This window comes from Hemitrygon akajei, chromosome 5, assembly GCF_048418815.1.
Source record: "Hemitrygon akajei chromosome 5, sHemAka1.3, whole genome shotgun sequence".
Lineage (NCBI taxonomy): Eukaryota > Metazoa > Chordata > Chondrichthyes > Myliobatiformes > Dasyatidae > Hemitrygon > Hemitrygon akajei.
The window spans coordinates 125,122,923-125,147,356 of NC_133128.1; the positions used below are offsets into that span (position 1 = coordinate 125,122,923).

A 24,434-nucleotide genomic window follows, 5' to 3' on the forward strand; every position below is an offset into this window, starting at 1 on the left:
GGGACAGAGAGGGTGAGAGTTGAAGTGGGGAATGGCTATGGGGAGGAGAGAAATGGGGATGTGGGGGAGGGAGTAAGGTGAGATGGATGGACTGGTGGGAGGAGAGGTAGAATGGTATACATGGGGGGGGGCTATCCCACCCGTCCTTCCACCTCACCTTACATACCCACACCCGTCTTCTCCACTCCCTCTCCATTCTCCTTGTTCCCCTTCACACTCCCACATCTCCTCCTCTTCCTTCACCGTACCCAGCATCTCTCTCTTCCTCCCCCTCCCCAAGCCTGCTGACCGACGCTGGGGTTGGTGATGGGAGGCCGTGCTGGCCGTGCCTGGGCTCTGGAGTCCCAAGCCTGCTGACCGACGCTGGGGTTGGGGTTGGTGATGGGAGGCCGTGCTGGCCGTGCCTGGGCTCTGGAGTCCCAAGCCTGCTGACCGACGCTGGGGTTGGGGTTGGTGTTGGGAAGCCGTGCTGGCCGTGCCTGGGCTCTGGAGTCCCAAGCCTGCTGACCGACGCTGGGGTTGGGGTTGGTGTTGGGAGGCCGTGCTGGCCGTGCCTGGGCTCTGGAGTCCCAAGCCTGCTGACCGACGCTGGGGTTGGGGTTGGTGATGGGAGGCCGTGCTGGCCGTGCCTGGGCTCTGGAGCCCCAAGCCTGCTGACCGACGCTGGGGTTGGGGTTGGTGTTGGGAGGCCGTGCTGGCCATGCCTGGGCTCTGGAGTCCCGGGCTGACATTCTCTGCTGTTCTCCAGGCCCAGGGTCGGATCTATGGCAGGCTGAAGGAGGAGAACTTCTTCAACCCCAAGGAGGAAGTGAAGTTGGAGGCTCACATCAAGGTGCCCGCCTCGGCCGCCGGCAGAGTCATCGGCAAGGGAGGCAAGACGGTGAGGAGACCCCAGGCTGAAGCCTTCCACTTGCTACATCCTCACTCCGCCACCCTTCCTCTCGCTTTGTCCCCTCTCCCCACCCTCCAATTCTTTTGCCATGCTATGCCCCACCTTCCCCCTCTTTACCCCTCCCCTCCCTCCACCCCTTCCCCTTGCTCTATCCACTCACCCTGCAGTCCGTTCTGCCCCACCCCTCATTTGCCCTCGCCCCCTCTCACTATATTCCCCCTCTCCCTGTTTTACTTCTTTACTCTCAATCAGCCCCAGGCCTGACCAATGAGAGGCTTTGCCCAACCTCACCACCAAACTCTGCTCTCTAATCTGTGTTTGAATCCAGAATACACCCACACCACTCTGCTCCTGGGACCCAGCTGAGCTTTACCTACTGCAGCAAGTGGGTAGTGGATGGAGGGTGGCGGGTCAGGGAACAAGACAGTGCTCACTCTATACTACCCTCCTCCCTGGGATATATGGGGAGTGGGCAGCTCCCTCCCCTTACCCCTGTGCAACAATAACCGTGTTACCTAGTTCAGATATGGCCCATGTGCGGAGTGAGAGACACTGAAGCTGGTCGATAGTTCACAGACTTTAATGCAAGTAGTGTAATAGAGAAAGTTAAACAATAAATGTGAGGCCAAATGAAACCGTTAACTAAGACTCTCAAAAGGAAAACGAAGCCTACACTGCGGCTGAAAAGAACATCTAAACATTAAACAAATACCGCTAGCCTTCAGAGTCAGCTGACTCGACAGTCCGATTTCTCAGGCAAGGCTGAATGCAAACAGGCAGCAAAGAGTTGCTGTGCTCTGTCCAAGTCTCGACAAGCATTACAAGTATGGAGTTAAATACCATCACGATTAAATAATTAGCCGACACATGCACATTCATAAGCGCAATTGCTGTATCTACTGCGCTGCTGAATCTGTGGTTGTGACAGGTCCCCCCCCACCCCCCCCCCCCAGACGCAGCCCCTGAGGTGCCACAGACCTGTGTCCGCTGGAAGTCCCGGATCAGCGACTTGTCCAAGATGTCCTTCGCTGGGATCCAAGTATGTTCCTCTGGGCCATACCCTTCCCAGTCCACAAGGTACTGGACCTTACCACGTACCCAGCGAGATGCCAGGAGACACCTCACAGTATAGACAGGGGAACCATCTACCAGGCAGGGAGGAGGGGGAGGTGGGGTGACTGGGGCCAGGGGAGAGGTAGTAACCGGCTTGAGATGGGAAACATGGAATACTGGGTGGATCTTCAGTGATGCTGGTAGACACAATCTATAGGACACCTTGTTGACTGGGGCCAGGGGAGAGGTAGTAACCGGCTTGAGATGGGAAACATAGAATACTGGGTGGATCTTCAGTGATGCTGGTAGACACAATCTATAGGACACCTTGTTGACGGCCTTTTCCACTGCAAATGGTCCCACGTAGTGTGGTGCCAATTTCCGGTTCTCGACTTTCAGGGGAAGATCCCTTGATGCCAACCAGACCTCCTCCCCTGGCTTGAATGGCCTTACCTGTCGACGGAGCCGATCGGCCTGCCGGGAATGCACAGCAGAGAAGCCCTGGCTCGTCTCCATGTGCGCTTGTAGCGCTGGATCAGCTGTTCAGCAGCAGGAACTCCGACATCGATCTCCTGATCAGGGAAGAGCAGGGTCTAGAATCCCTTCTGGCATTCAAAGGGAGACATACTGGTCGAGGACGACTGGAGATTATTGTGGGTGATCTCTGCCCAAACCAACTGGGATTGGACATAGGGTTGGAAGAGGCAAGACAGTACAGGGTTGTCTCCAACTCCTGGTTCACCCTCTCAGTCTGGCCGTAGACTGGGGGTGGAAGCCAGACGAGACAATACAGGGTTGTCTCCAACTCCTGGTTCACTCTCTCAGTCTGGCCGTAGACTGGGGGTGGAAGCCAGGCGAGACAGCGCAGGGTTGTCTCCAACTCCTGGTTCACTCTCTCAGTCTGGCCGTAGACTGGGGGTGGAAGCCAGGCGAGACAGTGCAGGGTTGTCTCCACCTCCTGGTTCACCCTCTCAGTCTGGCCATTAGACTGGGGGTGGAAGCCAGACGAGAGGCTGTCTGTGGCTCCTACAAGAGAGCAGAAAGCCTTCCAAAAGTGGGAAGTGAACTGTGGTCCACAATCAGACACTATGTCCTGAGGAAAGCCATGGAGCCTGAACACATGTTGAACCATGAGTGTGGCAGTCTCACGAGCTGATGGGAGCTCGGGGAGGGCAATGAAGTGGGCAGCCTTGGAAAATCGATCCACAATGACCAAAATGGTGGTGTTTCCATTAGATGGAGGCAGACCAGTGATGAAATCTACTGAGAGGTGGGACCAGGGATGGTGGGCTACAGACAGTTGACATAACTGACCCACAGGATGCTGGCGTGATGTCTTGTTCTGAGCACAAGAGGGACAGACAGATACAAATTTGTGGATATCCTGGGACATAGATGGCCGCCAAAATTGTCTCTTTATAAACTCCTGAGTCCATTGAATTCCCAGATGTCCAGCCAGATGGGAAGAGTGACCCCATTCCAACACTTTGGAACACACCCCAGCAGGGACAAACAGCCGGTTGGGAGGTCCCCATCCGGGCCTGGATCTGATTGTTGGGCGGCCCTCACCTCTGCCCCTATTCCCCAGATCACTGGAGCAGTGATACACGAGCGAGGAAGAATGGGGTCTGGAATGGCATTGTCCTCAGATCCGTCGAGCTGCCGGGAGAGAGCTTCGGCCTTTGTATTCTTGCTGCCGGGACGACAAGTGAGGATGAAATTGAACCGTGTGAAGCCCACCTGGCTTGATGAGAGTTGAGTCTCTCATCATCCTGAATATAGGACAGGTTCTTGTGAACTGCCCAGACCAAGAATGGATGCTCTGCCCCCTCCAGCCAGTGTCGTCATTCTCCTAGCGCCTCCTTGACAACCAGAAACTCCCGATTCCCAACGTCGTAATTCCTCTCGGCCGGAGTCAAGTGACGGGAAAGAAAGGCACAAGGGTGAAGCCGGCTATCATCAGACGAGCGCTGAGAGAGGACAGATCCAATGCCGACATCAGATGTGTCCACCTCGACAATGACTGGCTGAGAGAGGACGGCTCCAATGCCAATATTGGATGTGTCCACCTCGACAATGAATGGCTGAGATGGGTCTGGGTGTTGCAGCAGTGGGGCAGTGGTGAAACATCGCTTCAGCTCGGAAAATGCTTGGTCAGCACCGTCCATCCAGTGGAATCCTGCCGAGGTCTTCTTGGTGAGGGCATTAACTGGAGCCACAATAGAGCCGAAATTCCGGATGAAGCGGCAGTAAAAGTTCGCAAACCCCATGTAGCACTGCACCTGTTTGACTGTAGACAGTTTGGGCCACTCTGCAACTACCTGAACTTTAGTAGGATCCACTTGAACACTGGATGGGTAAGTATAGAGCCCAGAAACTACACCTGGTCTTTATGGAGTTCACAGGCTTGGCGTACAGGTTATTTTCAAGAAGGCGTCAGAGTTCTCTCCGGACATGTTGGACGTGCTCCTGATGTGAGCGGGAATAGATATCGATATCATCTAAATACACAAACACAAACTGGTTCAAAGTGTCCCTGAGCACATTGTTAACCAAGGCCTGGAATACAGCGGGGGCGTAGGCCAGACCAAAAGGCATCACCAGGTATTCATAGTGGCCATTAGAGGTGTTGAAAGCCATTTTCCACTCATCCCCTTCTCCTGCAAATCGGATTGTAAGCATTGCGCAGATCAATTTTGGAAAATATTGTTGCTCCCTGGAGATGTTCAAACGCAGATGCCAACAAGGGAAGAGGGAGCGGTTCTTCACAGTGATGTTGTTCAGAGGCCGATAATCGATGCAGGGACGGAGCTTGCCAGCTTTCTTGCTTGCAGAAAAGAAGCCTGCTCCGGCCGGCGAGGTTAACGCACGGATAAACCCCCATGCTCAATGCCGCCGTCATGTATTCCTCCATGGCTACCGAGAGAGGGAAAGGAGCCGGCCCCGGGGAGGACTAGTGCCAGGTAGGGGGTCTACGGCACAGTCGTATGGCCGATGTGGGGGCAGAGTGGTGGCCTTTCGTTTACTGATCCGCTTATTCAGCCAGAATTCCAGACAGGTCCACATCCTCAGCTGACACAGGAGGGGATTCATGGAACGGAGTTTGAGCTGGACCCAGACAGGTAGACAGGCATCCTGGTCCCCACTCTTGGAGTAACTTCAGAGACCAATCAATCCGTGGGTTATGTCGGGATAACTGGGGGAGACAAGAACGATTGGCAGTTCAGGTGAATTAACCAGATAGAAAGATATTTCTTCATGATGGTTGGCTTCGAGCACCAGTTGGAGGGGTTGGGTGGAAAGGTGGATCTGGCCGGTTCCCAAAGGTCGACAGTCCAGCGCCTTGATGTTGATCTTTTCTCTTAATTCCTGAGTCGGAGCTCCCCACCTTTGAGCGAGAGAGAAGTCCATAAGATTCCCGGCTACACCGGAGTCAATAAACGCTTTAGGGTCATGGGTCAGAGACCTCCACGACAAGGAAGCTGCGAGCATTGCAGAATTAGGGGAAGCTGACTGAAGAGAGAACCGACCCGTTAGGATTCCCCTCCCTGCTGACGGGTGTTCTCTTTTACAGGATGCTTGGAACATGCCGCCTGGAAGTGTCCTGGATCACCACAATAGAGGCAGGAACCTGTTCTCCAGTGCCGCTGTCGTTCCTCCTGAGACAGGCGCATGTGCCCCACTTGCATAGGCTCCTCCGTGGGCTGGGTGGTGAGGGAGAGAAAAGACGGTGATCTGGCGGCGCGTAGGAAGTTTGAAACATTCTTTCCCTGCGCCACTCAGTTACCCGGTCATCATCTCGAACAGCCAGATTAATCAGGTCATCCAGACTATCCAGCTCGTCCCGGACAGCGATCTCATGCCAGACTTCTGCATTCGGTCCACACTGGAAGGCAGTGATGAGAGATCTCTCATTCCATCCCATCTCTACTGCAAGGGTATGGAATTTGACTGCATAGGCCCTCACTGTTCCACTGCCTTGGCACAGGTCCAAGAGTCGTTGGGCAGCCTCCTGACCCATACTGGGAGATCAAAAACCCTCCTTAACTCCGTCATGAAATGTCGACACAACCAGGCTGCGGGGTATTCTTGCTCACGAAAAGCGTTGAACAGGCTGAGTGGAGGTCCGTTAAAAAGATGGACCATGTCCGCCAATTTTCACGCATCATCACCAAAACGACTAGGCTGGGCTTGGAATGTCAGCTCGCATTGGGTGATAAAATCTCCACAACCATCGGGATCACCAGAATATCTTCCTGGTGGTGGACTACCCGGTACCTGAACGGTCGTGGGAGTCGGCTCTTGTCCAGGCGCAGGACCAGGAGCATTTGTAGCAGAGATTGTTGGGGCAGCAGGAAAGGGGAACCTGTGAGATGCTTGGAGTGGAACTGAGGCCGCCTGAAGCTGCTGAATTGAGTTGTCAGCCGACGCTGGCTGTTCCGGACAGCGGCCATGAATGCAGAAATCGCAGACACCTGAGTCTGATTGTCTATGGTGAGCTGTTGAACAGCTGCGGTAGGGATGATACCTGTTCCTCCAAGTGAGGCTGGGCTTGTCGGCACGAGACTATTTACCTCATTGCCTCCATAATTTCACTGAGAACAGATTCCATCGCCTGTAGCTTGTCTCCTACCTGACCAATGAGTCTCACAGCATAGGTCAGCAGCTCTCTCTCTGCTAGGCACATCTTTGTGGTTTGGAGACTTGCTGTTACCTGGTTCAGATATGGCCCAAGTGCGGACTGAGAGACACTGAAGCAGGTCGATAGTTCACAGACTTTAATGCAAACAGTGTTAAAGGGAAAATTAATAATCCCTCAGGATTAATGAAGTATGTCTGTCTGTCTGTAAACAATAAATGCGAGGCCAAACAGGGCCGTTAACTAAAACTCTCAAAAGGAAAACGAAGCCTACACTGTGGCTGAAAAGAACGTCTAAACATTAAATGAATACCGCTAGCCTTCAGAGTCATTTGACTCGACAGTCCGATTTCTCAGGGAAGGCCGAAAGCAAACAGGCAGTGAAGCATTGCTGTGTTCTGTCCAAGTCTCAACAAGCACTATGACGACAAGTATGGAGTTAAGTACTATCATGATTAAATAATAATTAGCTGACACATGCAAATTCACAAGTGCAATTGCTGTATCTACTGCGCTGCCAAATCCGTGGTTGTGACAAACAGTCTCTGTCCCACCCTTTGTCCCCCAGTGCATGTCTCTGAATGCCAGCGGGCAGATCATGTCACGCTGTATAAGATGTTGGTGAGGTGGCGTTTGGAATATTGTTTTCAGTTTTGGTCAGGCTGCTGCAGGAAAGATAACATTTAAGCTGAATAAGTTTTGAGGAGATTGACGAGGATATTGTCTGGACTCGAGGTTGACTTCCCCTGCAGGCTGGACTTTATTCACTGGAGTGCAGGAGAATGGGGTTGGGTCATCTTAATAGATGTGTATAAAATCATCAGGGGCAGGGTAAATGGGGGCTTCTTCCCCAGTTTTGTGAGTCAAGAACCAGAGAATGTGGTTTTAAGCTGAGAAGGGATTTAATAGGAACCTGAGGGGCAACTTAAAGATCAGCTTTATTTGTCACATCTGCATCGAAACATCAAAAGTACAGTGAAGTGCATCAGTGAAGAACATAGTCCAAGAGTTGTGCTGGGGTTGGGTCGAAGATGTCGTCACACTTCCAGCGCCAACGTAACAAGCCCACAACTCACTAACCCTAATCCGTACGTCTTTGGAATGTGGGAGGAAACCAGGGCACCCGGAGGAAACACACACACTAACTCCTTAGAGACCGTGGTGGGATTCGAACCCCAATCGGTGATGTAAAGCAATTGCACTGGCCACTTCGCTACAGTGTCGCCCCAGACAGTGGAGCCGTTAGGGCCAGTGGCTGAGGGAAGTGCATTAACAATATTTAATCAGCACCTAGACAGATGCATGGATAAGGAAAGATTTGAGAGTACGGCCCAAACGCAGGCAAATAGGATTAGCTTGGATGGAAATCTTGGCTGACGTGGACCTGTTTCTGTGCAGTTTGACTCTATCGCCCCTGTTTGACCATTCTCCCACTGCTGTGCTGACTGTCCCCCTCTCTGCCTTCCAGGTGAACGAACTGCAGAACGTCACAAGCGCCGAGGTGATTGTGCCCCGGGACCAGACACCGGACAGCAACGACGAGGTCATCGTCAAGATCATTGGACACTTCTTTGCCAGTCAGGTAGTCTGTAGGCTGTGCTTTCCCTCTGCTAGACGGGGTGGGAGGTGGGTTAGGTGTGTGTGTGTGTGTGTGTGGGTGTTTGCACTGTCCTACCCCTCACCACCTCAACTGTGTCTGCAACCCCCGTCAGCTTTCCACACTGCAGCACAAGGCAACACACCAGCTTGCGCACAGCAAACACCCCGGGCAGCGTGGTGAGAGTGAGTGACACCGTTTCCACTGTCTGTGCCCAGGTATCAGCTTTACCCAGCCTCAACGACTGATCCTTTGCTCTGTCCCACTCTGTGCCCATGTCCCCAAAACAAAGGGGGCCTTGTAAAACTGGGCTGCATTCCAACCCAGGGGCCGGAAACACCAGTGCTCTTGCCACACCCTCAGTCTGTCGATGTGGTGGGTCCTGCCCGCGTTTTGCTACAGGCTGCCCCCACCCCCATCCGATCACAGCCCCCCCCCCCCCCCCCCCCATGACAACTAGCCTTTGCACCTGCCTGCCGGTGACTGGCGTGCGGACTGACCGTCTCGCCCTGCGGACAGGCGCTACCCCGGCATCTGGTGACAGCAGTGATTCAGCAGTGTGGCTGCATTCAGCGGCCTCTGGGAGGAGTCTGCCCCCACACAAACGGACCCTCTGACTCCGTGCCAGCCATCATCCCCGCCAGTACTGACTCAGTTTCCAGTTTGTCCCACAGGAGTTCAAGCACCTGTCCGTCCTCATCAGTGTACCTCGCCGGCTCCTCAGAACGTTCAAACAATTTGCCCTGACTGCACCCCTAACAAACACCTGCCAGATGTGACCAATCCCACCTCTTCATGTATAAAGTACAGATTAATCCTGTCTTGGGATTTTTTTCCCAGTAATTCCCTACCACTGGCCTGTAGTTCCCTGACTTTTCCCAGTAATCTGGCCCCTCACCTGTGTGAGTGAAGCTCTAATCATCTGCATCAGGGCCCCAATGAACTGTTCCCTTGCCCTTCCGCTAATAGCCTGGGACCTGTCTCATCAGACACTGGGGACTCTTTTAAGGCTTGTAGATGGAGATTAAAGATGTTGGTCACATCTACGTTGAAATGCGCTGATTGCGTCAATTCGAATCAGTGGGGTTTGTGAAGGGGTTAGCCCACAAGGGTAGCCAGGCTCCCGGCACTGGCAAAGCCTGCCCACAACTCACTAACTCTAACCCGTATGTGTGTAGAATGTGGGAGGTGACCAGAGCCCCAGGAGGAAACCAGGGAGATCGTACAACTCCGTACAGTCAGCAGTGGGAATCGAACCTCAGTCAGTGATCAGTAGCCGTGTAACAGTGTTATGCTGATCACTATGCTGCTCTGCCACTCTTGTATATGTTTTCTTTTAATAACGTTAATAGAATTTCATCGTCCCTCTCTCTGAATCCTCCAAGTACAGTGTCTACAGTAGATACAGATGAGAAGTGTTCAGTCCCGTCCTGTGGCTCCGTACACACATTCTTTTTGTCCCTGATGGGCCCCACTCCACTTCTGATTATTCTTCTACAGAGAAGCAGCATAGGAACAGGCCCTTCAGCCCACAGAGCCCCCATTTACTAATCTACACCAGTCCCATTTTGGTCTCCACCTCCCCCCCCCCCCCCCCCCCCATCTATTGTGCCACTCACCTACACTTGCAACTTAATGAACTGCACGTCTTGGCGGTGGAATCAGGGCACCCAGACAAAACCCACGCAGTCAAAACACTTCGGGATTTTCATTAATCTTGTCCCCACTCCTTCTGCCCTGATGTATTTTCATCTAAACTCCAGAAAGGATCCTTTTTGTTTCCAGTTCTACGTCTGCTACCCTTCAATATAAGACCATAAGACATAGGAGCAGTATTAGGCCATTCAGCCCATCAAGTCTGCTCCACCATGGCTGATTTATTATCCCTCTCAACCCCATTCTCCTTCCTTCTCCCCACAACCTTTAACACCCTGACTAATCAGAAACCTATCAATTTCTACATTAAATGTATCCAGTGACTTGGCCTCCACAGCCATCTGTGGCTGTAAATTCCAGAGATTAACTCTCTCTGCCTAAAGAAATTCCTCCTTTTCTCTACTCTAACACGACACCCTCTCCACATCCCCTCGGATCTAGGATTTTCAATATCCAGTAGGTTTCAATGTGATTTCCACCCCCCACCCCTCCAACATTCTTCTAAATTCCAGTGAGTGCAGGCCCAGAGCTTTCAAACACTCCTGTCGTGGCATCTTTTCCTGCCCTTTTATATCCCTTCGCATTCTGGATTCATCCGACTTTTTGGCCTTAATTCTCACCTTCGTGGGAACGTTAGCCCTAAACCTTTGCCGTTTCACTTCTGAATGAACCTCGGTGGTCACATCCTGACCAACCCATATGCCGTTACTCCCTGTACTTCCCGGTCTTATCATGTTGAAATAGGCCTTCCTTAATGTCTGATCTATCTTCGTCATTCTTGGTAAGTGTCCTGGCTGCTCACTCTGAAATGTGCCTTCTCTGCCAGTTCAACCACTTGCCTGGCTTCATTTAAAAAGTTAGGACCAGTACTTACCTTTCTCTAGTCCAACCCAAAGTTATTCTCAGTACACTTAAAAAATTCTGAGCCTTTTACACAAAAGCAATCCCAGTTGATGTACAGAGGGATGGTAAGGTCCAACTTAAAAAGCACCCTGAAAGTGACAACTCCAAAGTGGTAAAGGAGTATGGTTTCTTTGCCTTCGTCGCTAGCAGCAAGTCAGGATACTGTAAAACTGGTAGACCACAAGTTGGAGTATCGTGTGCAGTTCTGGTCACACCATTATAGGCTATCCGCTGCGCTGCCCCGCGGCTGAGAACCAGACCCCTGACCTTCCAACCGGGTGACCTATCTGAAACGGCTTTGACAGACTGAGTGTTGCTGTGCTGCAGAACACGGGGGTGGGTCACAGCCGTAACGGAGTTGGGGCCCGTGGTGGGGAGAGAGGAGCCCCACCACACACACACACAGGGGTCTGGGGCTCCTGCTCCGACTCCACTGGGAGCCCTACTCGGCATCGAACAATAGCTGCAACAGACCGTCTGCTGGGGGAAACCAGCCGACAGGGCAGCAGCAGGACTGACTAGCAAGCTATGGTAAAGAAGCATGCCTTCTGTACAGATCACTTCAACACATCAGTGCATTGAGTTAGCACAGGAGAAAACCAGGTAACAGTGAAGAATCGGGCATTATGCTTACAAAGAGCAGTGCCATGCGAGGTCAGCAGCCCACCCTGGGGTACTGTTATCACTGCAGGGTAGAAGCTGTCCTTCAGCCCCGGGGTGCAGGCTTTCCAGCCTTTGCATCTCCTACCAGAAGAGAGGGTGGAGAAGGAAGAACGTCTGGTGTGGGAAGGGTCTTTGATGATGTCAGCTGCTTTACCAAGGCAGCAAAATGAAGACGGCCCACGGAGGGGAGGCTGGTTCCTGAGACGTGCTGAGAGATGTCGGCAGCTCTGCGGTTCCTTGTGGTCGTGGTGCATCGCGATAAAATGCTTTCCGCGATGCAGTCTGTAAAAGTTGGTGGCATTCGAATTTCCGAACTCTTCAGAGGAAATAGAGGCATTGGTGTGATTTCTTGGCCGTGGCACCTACTTGCTGGACCAGGAGAAGTTTGGGTTGCTTTAGTGGGGGCGCTGAGACTGTGCAGGGCAGTAAAGAGTGAGACAGAGTCAGGCAGCTGGAGATGTAGATCAGCTATACCCCGACTGAAGATTAGGCGGGCCCATGGAGGCAGATGACCCTACTGTGTCCCGAGTGAAGCCCGGGGGTTCGATTCCCAGACTGCCCCCGGCGACCAGCCGTTAGCCCCTGGCAGAGCCATTGCCTCCCAGCGATCCAGGTTCAGTCCTGACCCTGGGTGCTGCCTGTGTGGAGTTTGCCCGTTCTCCCTGTAACAAATCCGCGGGGCAAGAACAAGGAGGAAGTAGTATGATTAGGCGAACACGAGGAAATCTGCTGGAAATTCAAGCAACACACACAAAATGCTGGTGGAACACAGCAGGCCAGGCAGCATCTATAGGGAGAAGCGGTGTCGACGTTTTGGGCCGAGACCCTTCATCCTGACCAGCATTTTGTGTGTGTTGTTAGTAGAATGATTAAATGGTTTTTTTTACTGAGTCATGTTCATAACGGTTCTCGCTGGGCATTACAGTGTGGGGGCTATGAACTGGGCCCCGAGACGGAAACCTTTGCACAGACGAGAGCGCCCCCTGTGTGCAGGAGGCCCAGTCAACTCACCGTGCATGTGCTCTCCAGCCATTCTCACAATCAGTCCAATACCGTTCCTCCCTCCCCCCCTAGATGGGGACTGCAGAGGAAGGGAATCAGTGAGGTGAGCTGACAAAAGTGACCACGTGGTAGTGGCCAACTGGATGGGTGGCGAGCACGTGGTGAGTGCGCCTGCGCCGAGCAATCTGATGTAGCGGACTACCAGCAATGGCGTGGCTTTCCTCGTGTGGGCGCTCCAGTTTCTTCCCACATTCTAAAGGTGTGCAGCTGGTAAATTACTGGGCTGCACCAAGTGCCCCCCACCCCCCCCAGTGTGTGGGTCAGTGGCAGAATCTGGGGGGTGGTGTGGGGAGAGTTGATGGAATATGAAAGAAAGTAGGGGGAGGGGGTGGAAGAGACTCATGGGATTGCTTTGACAGCCAGAACACACACGAGTAAGTGTTCCACAGCACAGAGAAAGACCTCGCAGCCCACACACCTCTATTCCAACCAAAATGCATCTTCAAGCTGATCCTGTTTCCCAGCACTTGGCCCGTATCCCTCGAAACACTTGTCATCCATATACCTGTCCATGTACTACTAAAACGTATCTTATGTACCTGCCTGAGCCATTTCCTCTGACAGCTGCAGCTATATAGGACCCTGGTCAGGCCCCACTTGGAGTACTGTGCTCAGTTCTGGTCACCTCACTACAGGAAGGATGTGGAAACTATAGAAAGGGTGCAGAGGAGATTTACAAGGATGTTGCCTGGATTAGGGAGCATGCCTTATGAGAATAGGTAGAGTGAACTTGGCCTTTTCTCCTTGGAGCGAAGGAGGATGAGAGGTGACCTGATAGAGGTGTACAAGATAAGAGGCATTGATTGTGTGGATAGTCAGAGGCCTTTTCCCAGGGCTGAAATGGTTGCCACAAGAGGACACAGGTTTAAGGTGCTGGGGAGTAGGTACAGAGAAGATGTCGGGGGTAAGTTTTTTACTCAGAGAGTGGTGAGTGCATGAAATGGGCTGCCCACAATGGTGGTGGAGGCGGATATGATAGGGTCTTTTAAGAGGCTTTTAGATAAGTACATGGAGCTTAGAACAATAGAGGGCTTACAGGTAAGCCTAGTAATTTTTAAGGTAGGGACATGTTTGGCACAACTTTGTGGGCAGAAGGGCCTGCATTGTGCTGTAAGTTTTCTATGTTTCTATCTATCTGCCACCCAGTGTGTAAAACAGTCAGCCCTTTCACCTCTAGCAAAAACTATGTCCTCTAGTTTTCAATTGCCCAATCCTGGAGCAAAGACTGCACTCATTACCTATGGCCCTCATGATTTCACATACAGTACTTATATAAAATCACCCCTCAGTCACCTACACTCCAAGGAGTGAAGTCCCAGCCCTGTCTGTAACCTCAACCCCTCAAGTTCTGTCAACTTCTTTGTAAATCTTTTCCGCTCTCTTTCCAGTTTAATCGTGTCTTTTGCATAACAGAGCAACCAAAACTGAACGCAGTACCCAAATGTTATGTGGCCTCACCAGCATCTTGTGTAGCAATCTCAACTTTTATATACTCTGCGGCCACTTCATTAGGTACAGTGTACACCTTGTTAACGCAAATATCCAATCAGCCAATCATGTGGCAGCAGCTCAATGCATAAGAGGTTTGTGGTCAAGAGGTTCAGTTGTTGTTCGGACCAAACAGCAGAATGGGGAACAAGTGTGAACTAAGTGACTTTGAGGAATGGTTGTTGGTACCAGACGGGGTGGCTGGAGTATTGCAGGAACTGCTGATCTCCTGGGATGTGCATGCACGGCCATCTCTAGGGTTTACAGAGAACCAAGTGGAAAAACATAACACATCCAGTGAGCAGTAGTTTTGTGGGTGAAAATGCCTTGTTAATGGTTTAAGCTGACATGAAGGTAACAGTAACAAATAACCTGGTTACAACAGTGGTGTGCAGAAGAGGATCTCTGAATGCACAGCACACCGAACCTTGAAATTCATGATGAACTACAGCAGCAGAAGACCATGAGCATACCATTCGGTGGCCACTTTTTTAGGTACAGGGGGCAGTTAATAAAGTGGCCACTGTGTATATTCAGTGCCTTAACTGTTGAGGATCAGGATGCCAAAAGCCTGTTTCACTGCCCTATCTACCTTGAAGGGCCAAGTGATTTGTACTTATTGAGGTACAGTGCAGAGTAGGTCCTTCTGGCCCTTCGAGCTATGCTGCCCTGCAATCCCCCAATTTAATCCTAGCCTAATCGTGGGACGATTTGTGATGACCAATTAACCTACCAACCGGTACATCTTTGGACTGAAACTGGAGCACCCGGAGGAAGTCCACGCGGTCAAGGGGAGAACGTACAAATTCTTACTGCGGGATCTCCACCGTTGTACCAACTGTTACTGCTGATTTCTAGTACTTGGGAACAACAATAAACTATTCAGCCCTTTCGCCTGTTTGACTACTCACTGAGATCCTGGCTGATCTACCTTCACCATCCTCCAGCGTCCCTTAATGTACAAATGTCCATTAACCTCTGCTTTGAAGGAAGCTGTGAAACTGAGCCTTCACAGTCACTGGGAGAGTTCTTTCAAAGATTCTCCTCCCTCTGCTTGGAGAGAGGTCTCTTACTCCCTGAACACCTGAACACCCCTTACACCCTGACTGTGACCCCTTGTCTGCATTCTTATGAGGATGAAATTTCATTGGGGGAAGGGGAAAAACTCAGCAACTCAGGCAGCATCTGCAGAGAGAGAAATGCAGTCAACATTTCAGGTCAAAGACTCTTCATCCAAACCTTTACAGGAGACCTCCCCACAAGTGCTGCCTGACCTGTCGAAGGTCAATATCTTTGACCCCAAATGTGCTTCTCTCCTGTTAGGAGGTCCTAGGGTCTGAGAGCACAACCTCAGAATAGAGGGGTGTGCCAGTAAAGCTGAGACGAGGAATTTCTTCATCCTGAGGCTGGTGAAGCTCTCAGTTTCATTGCCCCAGAGAGTGGTGGAGGCAAGTAATTGGGTGCATTTAAGGCAGAGATTGATAAGCACTGAGTGGTAAGGGGGCGAGGAGAATGGGATTGGGAGGATAAATCAGCCATGATTGAGTTGTAGAACAGACTTGTTGGTTTGAACGGCCTAATTCTGCTCCTATATGAGAACATAGGAGCAGAATTAGGCTATTCGGTCCATTATTTTTTGCTCCACTGTTCTATCATGGCTGATTTATGATTCCTCTCAACCCCATTCTCCTGCTTTCAGATTCAGATTCAGTTTATTGTCATTTAGAAACCACAAATCCAATGCAGTTAAAAAATGAGACAACGTTCCTCCAGAATGATATCACAGAAGCACACGACAAAACAGACTACACCAGAAAATCCATATAACGTTTGGCAATCCCCAGTCCAGAGTCCGGAGAGGCTGCTGCGTATTAATATCGCGCTACCATCTTAGCGCGTTCCCCAGAAAGGAGCTCCAATCCCACCAGACAAAACAAAACCAAAAACTAAAGCTACAAGACCTGCACAAAACCATATAGTTACAACAGTGCAAACAATAGCATAATTGTTAACAAACAGACCATGGGCACAGTAAAAATAGTCCAAAGATGTTAAAGGACTATAAGTTCAACAGAAATCACCACACAGTTTCCACAAGTCCCCAAGGTCCCGACAGCCTCGCAGACGCAGCACACAATGAAAGCTCCGTCAAACCCAGCCTCTCAGACACAGCACACACCGAAAGTGACCTGACTGCAGCGGACTCCGAATCCGTCGAACCTCCGAGCCAACGACCATCCCCTCCGGCACAGCTTCTCCGAGCACCATCCTCTGCCGAGCATATTAAGATGGCCCTGCCAACGGCCATCGGCAACGCGACCCCGAGGACTGGGGGCCTGTTCTTCCCAGCAGAGTCCCGGACCTCACAGCAGCAGCAGCAACGAAGAAGGTCTTCCTGGAGATCTCCCGATGTTCTTCCGTGCTCCCAGTTCCGCTTTCAATCGATTATGATTGCGCACGGCACCCCACTTCACAAATAACAGATAATCAGCTCCAGAGTGGCCACTGCAAGCTGCGTCGCGCCGCCATCTTGGAAATCAGAACCTTTTACATCCTATCAATCCTCTCTTTAAATATACAAATGACATGGCCTCCAGAACCGTCTGTGCCAATGAATGCCACAGATTCACCATCCTCTGGCTAAATAAGTTTCTACTCTTCTGTGTTCTAAGGGGACATCCTTCTATTCTGAGGCTGTACTTTGGTCCTAGTCTCCTCTCCATGTCCACTCTATCTAGGCTTTTCAATATTTTGAAAGGTTACAATGAGATCCCTCAATCTTCTAAACTCCAGCTAAGTCATCAATATGCTTCTTGTACATCATTCCTGGGATCAGTCTCGTGAACCTCCTCTGGATCGCCTCCAGTGCCAGCACAGTTCTTAGATAAGAGGTCCAGAACTGCTCACAATACAAGTGCAGTTTACCACTGCCTTACAAAGCCTCAGCTCTTCTTGTTCCAGCCTGGGCTTATTTAGGAATCCTGACCTCTGAAGCAGCACGCAAAGTGCTGGAGGAACTCAGCAGGTCAGGCAGCATCGACAAAAAGGAACAACTAGTCAGTGTTTTGGGCTGAGACCCTTCATCGGGACTGGAACGGAAGGGGAAGAAGCCAGAATAGGAAGGTGGGGGAGGAGAGGGAGTATAAGCTGGAAGGGTGGGGGAAGGATAATGAAGTAAGATGCTAGGTGGTGGTAGTGAAGGACTGGAGAAGGAGGAATCTGATAGAGGGGAGTGGACCACGGGAGAAAGAGAAGGTGGGGCACCGGGGTTGGGGGTGATAGGCTGGTGAGGAGAGACCAGGGAGGTCAGAGTGAGGAATTGAAGAAGGGGGAAGGGAAGACATTGGAGAAATCAATGTTCATGCTATCAGGTTGGAGGTAGGTTATGAAGTGTTGATGCCCCAACCTGAGAGTGGCCTCATAATGACAGTAGAGGAGGCCATGGACTGACCTGTTGGAATGGGGATGGAATTAAAATGGTTGGCTGCTGGGAGATCCTGCTTTTTGTGGGTGGGGCAAAGGTGTTTGACGAAGCAGTCCCCCAGTCTACGTCGAGGCCACGTTCTGAGCACTGGATACAGCAGATGAGCCCAACAGCTGCCTGTTCGCCTCTTCCCCACCTCCATTCAGAGAAACAAACAGTCCTTCCGGCTAAGGCAACACTTCACCTGCGAATCTGTTGGGGTCGTCTATGTATCCGGTATTCCCGACGTAGACTGGCGGACCCGCTTTGTCCAGCAGCTTCACTCCATCCACAGAGGGAGGATTTACCAGTGGCAAATTCCAATCCCCATTCTCATTGTGTCCTCTACTGCCTCGATGAGGCCACACTCGCGTTGGAGGAGCAACACTTCCTTTTCCATCTGCTTAGCCTCCACCCTGAGGGCGCGAACATCCATGATCTCCAACTTCCAGCAAGTTTTCCCCTCCCTCTTCAATTCCAACTCTGATTTATCTCTTTACCTGCCTATCCCCTCCCCTGGTGCCTCTCCTTCCCTTTCTCCTCAGATTCCCTCTCCAGTCCTGTGCTTTTTCCACCCATTCGTGTGTGTGTGTAAATGTTGACAGTGAGGTGTGTATGGTCCTGTGAGTTTCCAGCTTTGCAGAGTGTTGTGTGTGTGTGTAAATGTTGACAGTGAGGTGTGTATGGTCCTGTGAGTTCCCAGCTTTGCAGAGTGTTGTATGTGTGTGTAAATGTTGACAGTGAGGTGTGTATGGTCTTGGGAGTTTCCAACGTGTGCTGGTTGCCGGCAGTAGGACAGAGCTTGCTTTTCCACGCCTGACGCGTTGTTTTGTTTTGTCCTCCCCCCTCCACCCCCACTTGCCCGGCCCAGACAGCGCAGCGCAAGATCCGGGAGATCGTGCAGCAAGTGAAGCAGAAGGTACAGGCGGGCGGCCCCAGCCCCCAACGCGCCAAGTGAAGCGAGAGGCGCCAGCCGGTCACGTTGAGGAACAGCAGACGAATGTAGTCCTTCCGACACACGTACACGAACACGCAGCGTGCACACACACTCATACACATACACACACACTCATACACACACACACACATACACACACACACACACACTCATACACACACACACACTCATACACACACACACACACACACACTCACTCATACACACACACACACACACACACACACACACTCATACACACACACACACACACACACACACACACACACTCACACTCGCATACTGACACGTTCACAGACACACACACTGACATGTTCACACACACACACGGACGCACCAGACCGACAGGCCGGGAACGAACCAAAGAAACGATACCACAGCAGACACAAAGGAGGTCTGCGCCAGCGACCGAAGGCTGTGGCTCCAGGGGTTGCCGGAGGGAGGGAGACTGCCGGCAGTCCTCCTACAGTCTGTGTGAAACCCTTGCATTCCCCTCCCCTCCTCACTGGGTCACCCCACCCCGACTGTAGATGGCTCAGGAACCGGAGCAGACTGCTGAGCCGCAGTAGTGTGAATAGGGTTTTTTATATAATAAAGTTGAAACTAGTTCTGGTTTAACACTGCTTTGTAGATAACACGTGCATTTTTTTTAAGAAGAGATATTCATTTTGTCTGTTTTTTCCGAGAGATTAAATCATATCTTTTTGAGGCAGAAATGGTAGCGTGTGCGTGGTCCGTTCTTTGGGAGGTGGGGCAAGGGCTTGCTGGTGGGTCAGGGGTTTACAAAAATAAAATATGGTTACTTTTGTCTGCCAAGCACTCAGTTCCCCGGAGGGCTCACCGCCTTCGGAAATCTACCCTACCTCACCACTTGCTCCCGCTGCCGGGCACCCGAGCACGAACGTATTCCCGGGAGATGGGCAAGCAGTCGGCACGGGGAACGAGAAAAGAAATGGGTGGGGTGAGCGAGAGAAGATAGGGACTCTTCGGGCAACAGGAAAGGGTGGGGGTCTCGGGGAACGGGAGTGTGTTATCTCAGGGAACGGAAGAGGGTTAGGGAGCCGGAGTACGGGAGGCGCCGGGTAAGCTCGGGCAACGGAATAGAGTGGGGAATGTCGGGCAGCAGGAGTGGACGGGAAATCTTAGAGAACTTCAGAGGGGGGGGGGGGTTGATCTCGGAGAACAGGAGACGGGGCGTAATTTGGGGAACGGGGTAGCGTAGAGGACCACGGTGAACGGGAGAGGGTTCAGATATCGGAGAACAGGATCCCGGGCAACGGAGAAGTGGTGGGGGGGGGGGGGGGGATTTGGAAACAGAAGATGGGTGATCTCGGAGAACGGAAGAAAGTGGCAGACGTCAGAGAACTGGAAAGGTTAGGGAACCTCGAAGAATGGGAAAAGGTAACATGAGAGGGTGGGGAACCTCAGAGAAGGTGGGAGATCGAGAGAGCACGGTGCATCTCGGAGCGGTAGAAGGCGAGAGGACGGGGTATCTCGGAGGTGTCAGAGGGTGGGAGATCTTGAAGAACGGAAGACGCCGGTGTTTCATGGGAAAGTGAGGGATCTCGCTGAACGGGACAGCGTGTGGAATCTCGCAGGACGGGGGAGGGTGGGGATTACCAGGAACAAGAAGAGGCGTGGGATCTAGGGGAAATGGGAGATCTGGAAAAGCGGGAGAGTATCGGGATACAGGAGAGTGGGTTGTGTCTGAATTCTCCGGAAATGGTTGATGTCGGAGTACAGGAGAACACGAGTGTCGAAGACTTTGGGCACCAGGGGAGGGTGGGGAATCTCGGAGAACAAGAAAAGGTGATCGGTCTGGGAGAAGTTGCGTTATCTCGGGAAACGGGAGAAGATGGGGCATCTTGATGAACGCGTGAAGGTGGGGTGCCTCGGCAAAAGGAGAGGCTGGGAGATCTCGGAGAACGGGACACGTTGTGGGACCAAGGACAGCGAGAGAGGGTGGGGGAATTCGGGAACGGGAGAATGTGTGGGATCTCGGGGAAAAGAAAGGTGGGAGTTCTCAGGGTACGGAAGTACAAGTGGCGTTTCGCAGAGGGGAGGTCTCCGAGAACAAAAGTAGGCGGGGGTCTGGGTGAATGATGTCGAAAAGGGGGAACATGTGCGACGTACCGTGGAGGGTCTCGGGGAACGGGAGAGGTGGGCTATGTCTAAACACGGAAGAGGGTGGTGGGTCTAGAAGCACAAGAAAGAGTGGGTGATCTCGGGAAACAGGAGAATGTGCGGGATCTAGTGGGGCATATCGAGGTATGGGAGAACGTAGGGAATCGGAGACCTCGAGGAACATGGATCTCGGATAACGAGACAGTGTGGTTTCGCAGGAAATGGGAGGTAAAGGATCTCGTGGATCGTGTGGAGTTGGGGGTTCCCGGAGAACAGAAGAGGGTGGGGGAATATTGGAAAACGTACGAATATGGCGGTTCTTGGGGAACGGAAGTCTGCGGCGATCTCACTGAACGGGAAGCGGTGAGGGATTCCGGAGAACGGGAGAAGGTGCAGGACTCCGGGGGATGGGTGGGCGAGGGATCTAGAAGATTGAGAGAACGGTGGAGGATGGGCATCTCGGGTAGTGTGAGAGGGTTGGGGTTTCGTGGAGCTGGCATCTCCGGCAGCTCTAGATGGTGGGGGATATGGAAGAAGGTGGTGGGTCTCCAAGAACGAGAGAGACTGGGTGATATCGGGAAATGGAGAAAGATGGGACTCTCAGAGAACTGGAGAGGGTTCGGATCTCAGGGAAAATGGAGAGACACGGGACCTCGAGGAAAGGGGTTGGATCGGGGAATCTTGGAGAATAAGAGAGAAGGTGGGGGATTTCAGTGAATGGATGACGGTGGGGTCCTCGCAGAACTGAAGATTGTGAGTGATCTCGGGGAACGGGCGAAAGAGCGGGACCTGGGGAAACAGGAGTGGGTAGAGGATCTCGATGATTGAGACACCTTACAGTATCTCAGGGAAGTGGAATCTTGGGGAACAGCAGAGTTTTGAGATCTCGGGGAACGGGAACAGGTGAGGGATCTCGGGGAAAGGGAGAACGGGAGAGCGTGGTGCATTTCGGAGAATGGTAGAAGGCTGCAAATGTCAGCAAACGGGAGACGACAGGGAAAGTTCGGAAGAACGGGACAGGGCGAGGGATCTAAAGGAACGCGAGTGTTAGGCATCTCAGAGAATGTTTGAAGGTGGGAGATCACGGACAACATGAGAGGTGGGGAATCTCGGAAAACGGCAGAGGGTTGGATTCTCAGGAACAGGGATTTTGGGAAACGAGAACACGAGGAAACTTTGAGAAAGGAATATGTGAGGGATTCGGGGAACGGGAGAGGGTGGGGTGTGGAGGAGAGTGGTAGATGGTGGGATATGTCGGTGAACGGGAGGTGTTGAGGGATCTCGCTAAACGGGAAACTGTTCGGAGAACAGGAGGACGTGTGAGAGCTCGGGTGACAAAAGTGGATGGGGAATCTGGAAGATTGAGAGAAGGCGGGGTATCTCAGGGAACGGCAGAGGCGGGTTTCTTGGGCAAAGTGAGAGGGGTGGGGTGTCGGGGAATGGGGGAGAGTATGGTATCACGGGGAATGGGAGAATGAGGATCTAAGAAAACGGGAGAGGGAGGGGGATCTCTGGATACGGGAAGGTGGTTGATTTCGGGGACAGGGAAGATGGGGGATTTTGGAGGACTAGACTTGTCCAGGGCCTCAAGGAACGGGAGTGGCTGGAGATCTCAGGAAACGTCAGATTGTGGAGGAAGATCAGAGAATGGGGAAACTCGGGGAACGGCAGAGGGTTCGGATCTGAGGGAACAAGGCTCTCGGGAGAAGGTGAGGGATCATGGAGAAGCTGTGAAGGAGCGGGACCTCGGGGGTCTCGAGGATCTCGAAGATTGAGAGAAGGCGGGGTATCTCGGGGAACGACAGTACCCAGGGCAAGTGAGAGGGTTGGGATTTCGAGGAACGGGAGAGAGCGGTAGATTGATGAACACAAGAGAGACTGGCTAGTCTCGGAGAACGGGAGAGTGTGCGGTATTTCGGAGAGCGCAGGAATACGAGGGATCTCGGAGAACGGGAGAAGATGGAGAATCTTGGGGACGAGATAGAGTAAAGCATCACGGGGAACGGAAGAGCACCAGGGATCTCGGAGAAACGGAGAAGATGGGTGATAACGGAGAACGGAAGAATTTCGGGATATCTGGAAGCGGGAGGGCGTGGGGGATCTCGGGAAATGGGAGAAAGTGGCTCTTAGAGAGGATGGGGGATCCCGGAGAACGGGAAAGGCTAAGGGATGTCGAAAAACGGGAGAATGTGCGGGAGAAGATGGGAGGATTCAGGGAGTGAGAGAAGTGGGTTATGTCGGAGAACAGGAGAGGGTGGGGGATAAACTTTGCCTCCAAGTTCTTCCCTGCCCTCAAATTTACCTGGTCCAATTCCGACAACCTCCCCCCGCCCTTCTCGATCTCTCATTATCTCCGGAGACAGCTTATCCGCAGTTGTCTATTATAAATCCACGGCTACCTGGACTGTACCTCCTCCCACCTTGTCACATAAAAACGCCATTTCCTTCTCTCAATTCCTCCGTCTCCGCGCGGCTTTTCATTCTCGAACTAAGATGTCCTGCTTCCTCAAAGGAGGGGATTCCTTTCCTCCGCCATCAACGCTGCCCTCAACCGCATCTCCTCCATTTCGCGGAAGTCACCCCACCAGAGTTAAGGTTCTTCTTGTCCTCGTTAACCAACCACCAGCCTTCGCGTCCACCACGTAATCTCGTAACTTCCGCCATCTCCGGCGGGAAACCCTCCCCCCCCCCCCACCCCGATCACTCCCTACACGACCCCGTTGTGCATTCATCCCTCCCCACTGATCTCCCTCTGGCACTTATCCTTGCAAGCGGAACAAGTACTCCACTTACCCCTACACCTCCTCCCTCACTACCGTTCAAGGCCCCAAACAGTCCTTGCGGGTGAGGCGACACTTCACCGGTGAGTCTGTAGGGGGCATATTCAGTGCCCGGTGCTCCCAGTGTGGCCTCCTGTATAACGGTGAGACCCAGCGGAGATTGGGAGACCACCGCAGAACATCCACGCTCTGTCCGCCATATCTCCCAGTGGCCACTCGTGTTAATTCCACTTCCCATTCCCATTCCAACATGTCAGCCCACGGCCTCCTCTACTGTCGCGATGAGACCACACTCAGGTTGGTGGAACAAAGCCCTATGTTCCACCCGGGTAACCTCCAACCATAAGGCATGAACATCGATTTCTCGAATTTCCAGTAATGACCCCTTCACCATTCCCCAATACCTTATCTCCTTACCAGCCTATCACCTCCCTCCCTCTGGTGTTCCTCCCCCTTTTCTTTCTTCCATGGCCTCCAATCTTCTATCCAATTCCCTCTTCTCCAGCTCTGCATCTCTTTCTCAAATCACCTTCCCAGTTCTTTACTTCACCCATTCCCCCCTCCCGGTTTCACCCATCACCTTGTGGTTCTTCCTCCCTTTCTGACTCTGACTCCTCACCTTTTTCTCTCCAATCCGGCTGAAGGGTCTCGGCACTATACCCTTTTCCATAGATGCTGCCGGGCCTGCTGAGTTCCTCCAGCACTTTGTGTGTGTCGCTTGGATTTCCAGCATCTGCAGATTTTCTCTTGATTCTGATACAGGAGAGTTCGTTTAGTCCCTGGAATCTTACAGGAAGTCGTTCAAAAACGGCTCCTAAGGCACAGCTTGCATTGAACCGAGCAGTGGAAATTGCTGTATCACGGGAACCACAGACAGTGATGCAATCGAGTCGCAGGCAGGAACGATAGTGCGTGCGGACAAAATTGCAGCGTCCAAAAAGCAACCAACCTGGCCGAACAAACCGTCTTACCGTTGCGGCAGGAGCTCACATTCACCAAACAAACGCAGGTTTACAGGCAAAACTTGCAGAAAACGCAACAAAATAGGACACCTACGAAGAGCATGTCGAGCAGACAATATGAATGGTCTGCACATGGAAGAGAAAAAGATAAAAACTCAAGTTGCGGTTTCAAAAAACCACTAATCTGCGTGCTG

General features: G+C 52.2%; 1 protein-coding gene across 2 annotated transcripts in view; it reads left to right on the top strand.

Moving 5' to 3' along the window:
- The window catches only part of igf2bp2a (insulin-like growth factor 2 mRNA binding protein 2a), a 142,078-nt gene extending 122,988 nt beyond the window's left edge, over positions 1–19,090 (top strand). For both annotated transcript variants that reach the window (XM_073046398.1, XM_073046399.1), the window contains 3 exons: positions 749–880; positions 8,053–8,166; positions 18,288–19,090. In XM_073046398.1, the coding sequence (XP_072902499.1) occupies positions 749–880; positions 8,053–8,166; positions 18,288–18,374 (333 nt within the window). In that variant the 3' untranslated portion in view covers positions 18,375–19,090. The remainder of the gene's footprint in view (positions 1–748; positions 881–8,052; positions 8,167–18,287) is intronic.
- Positions 19,091–24,434: the final 5,344 nt, after the last annotated feature.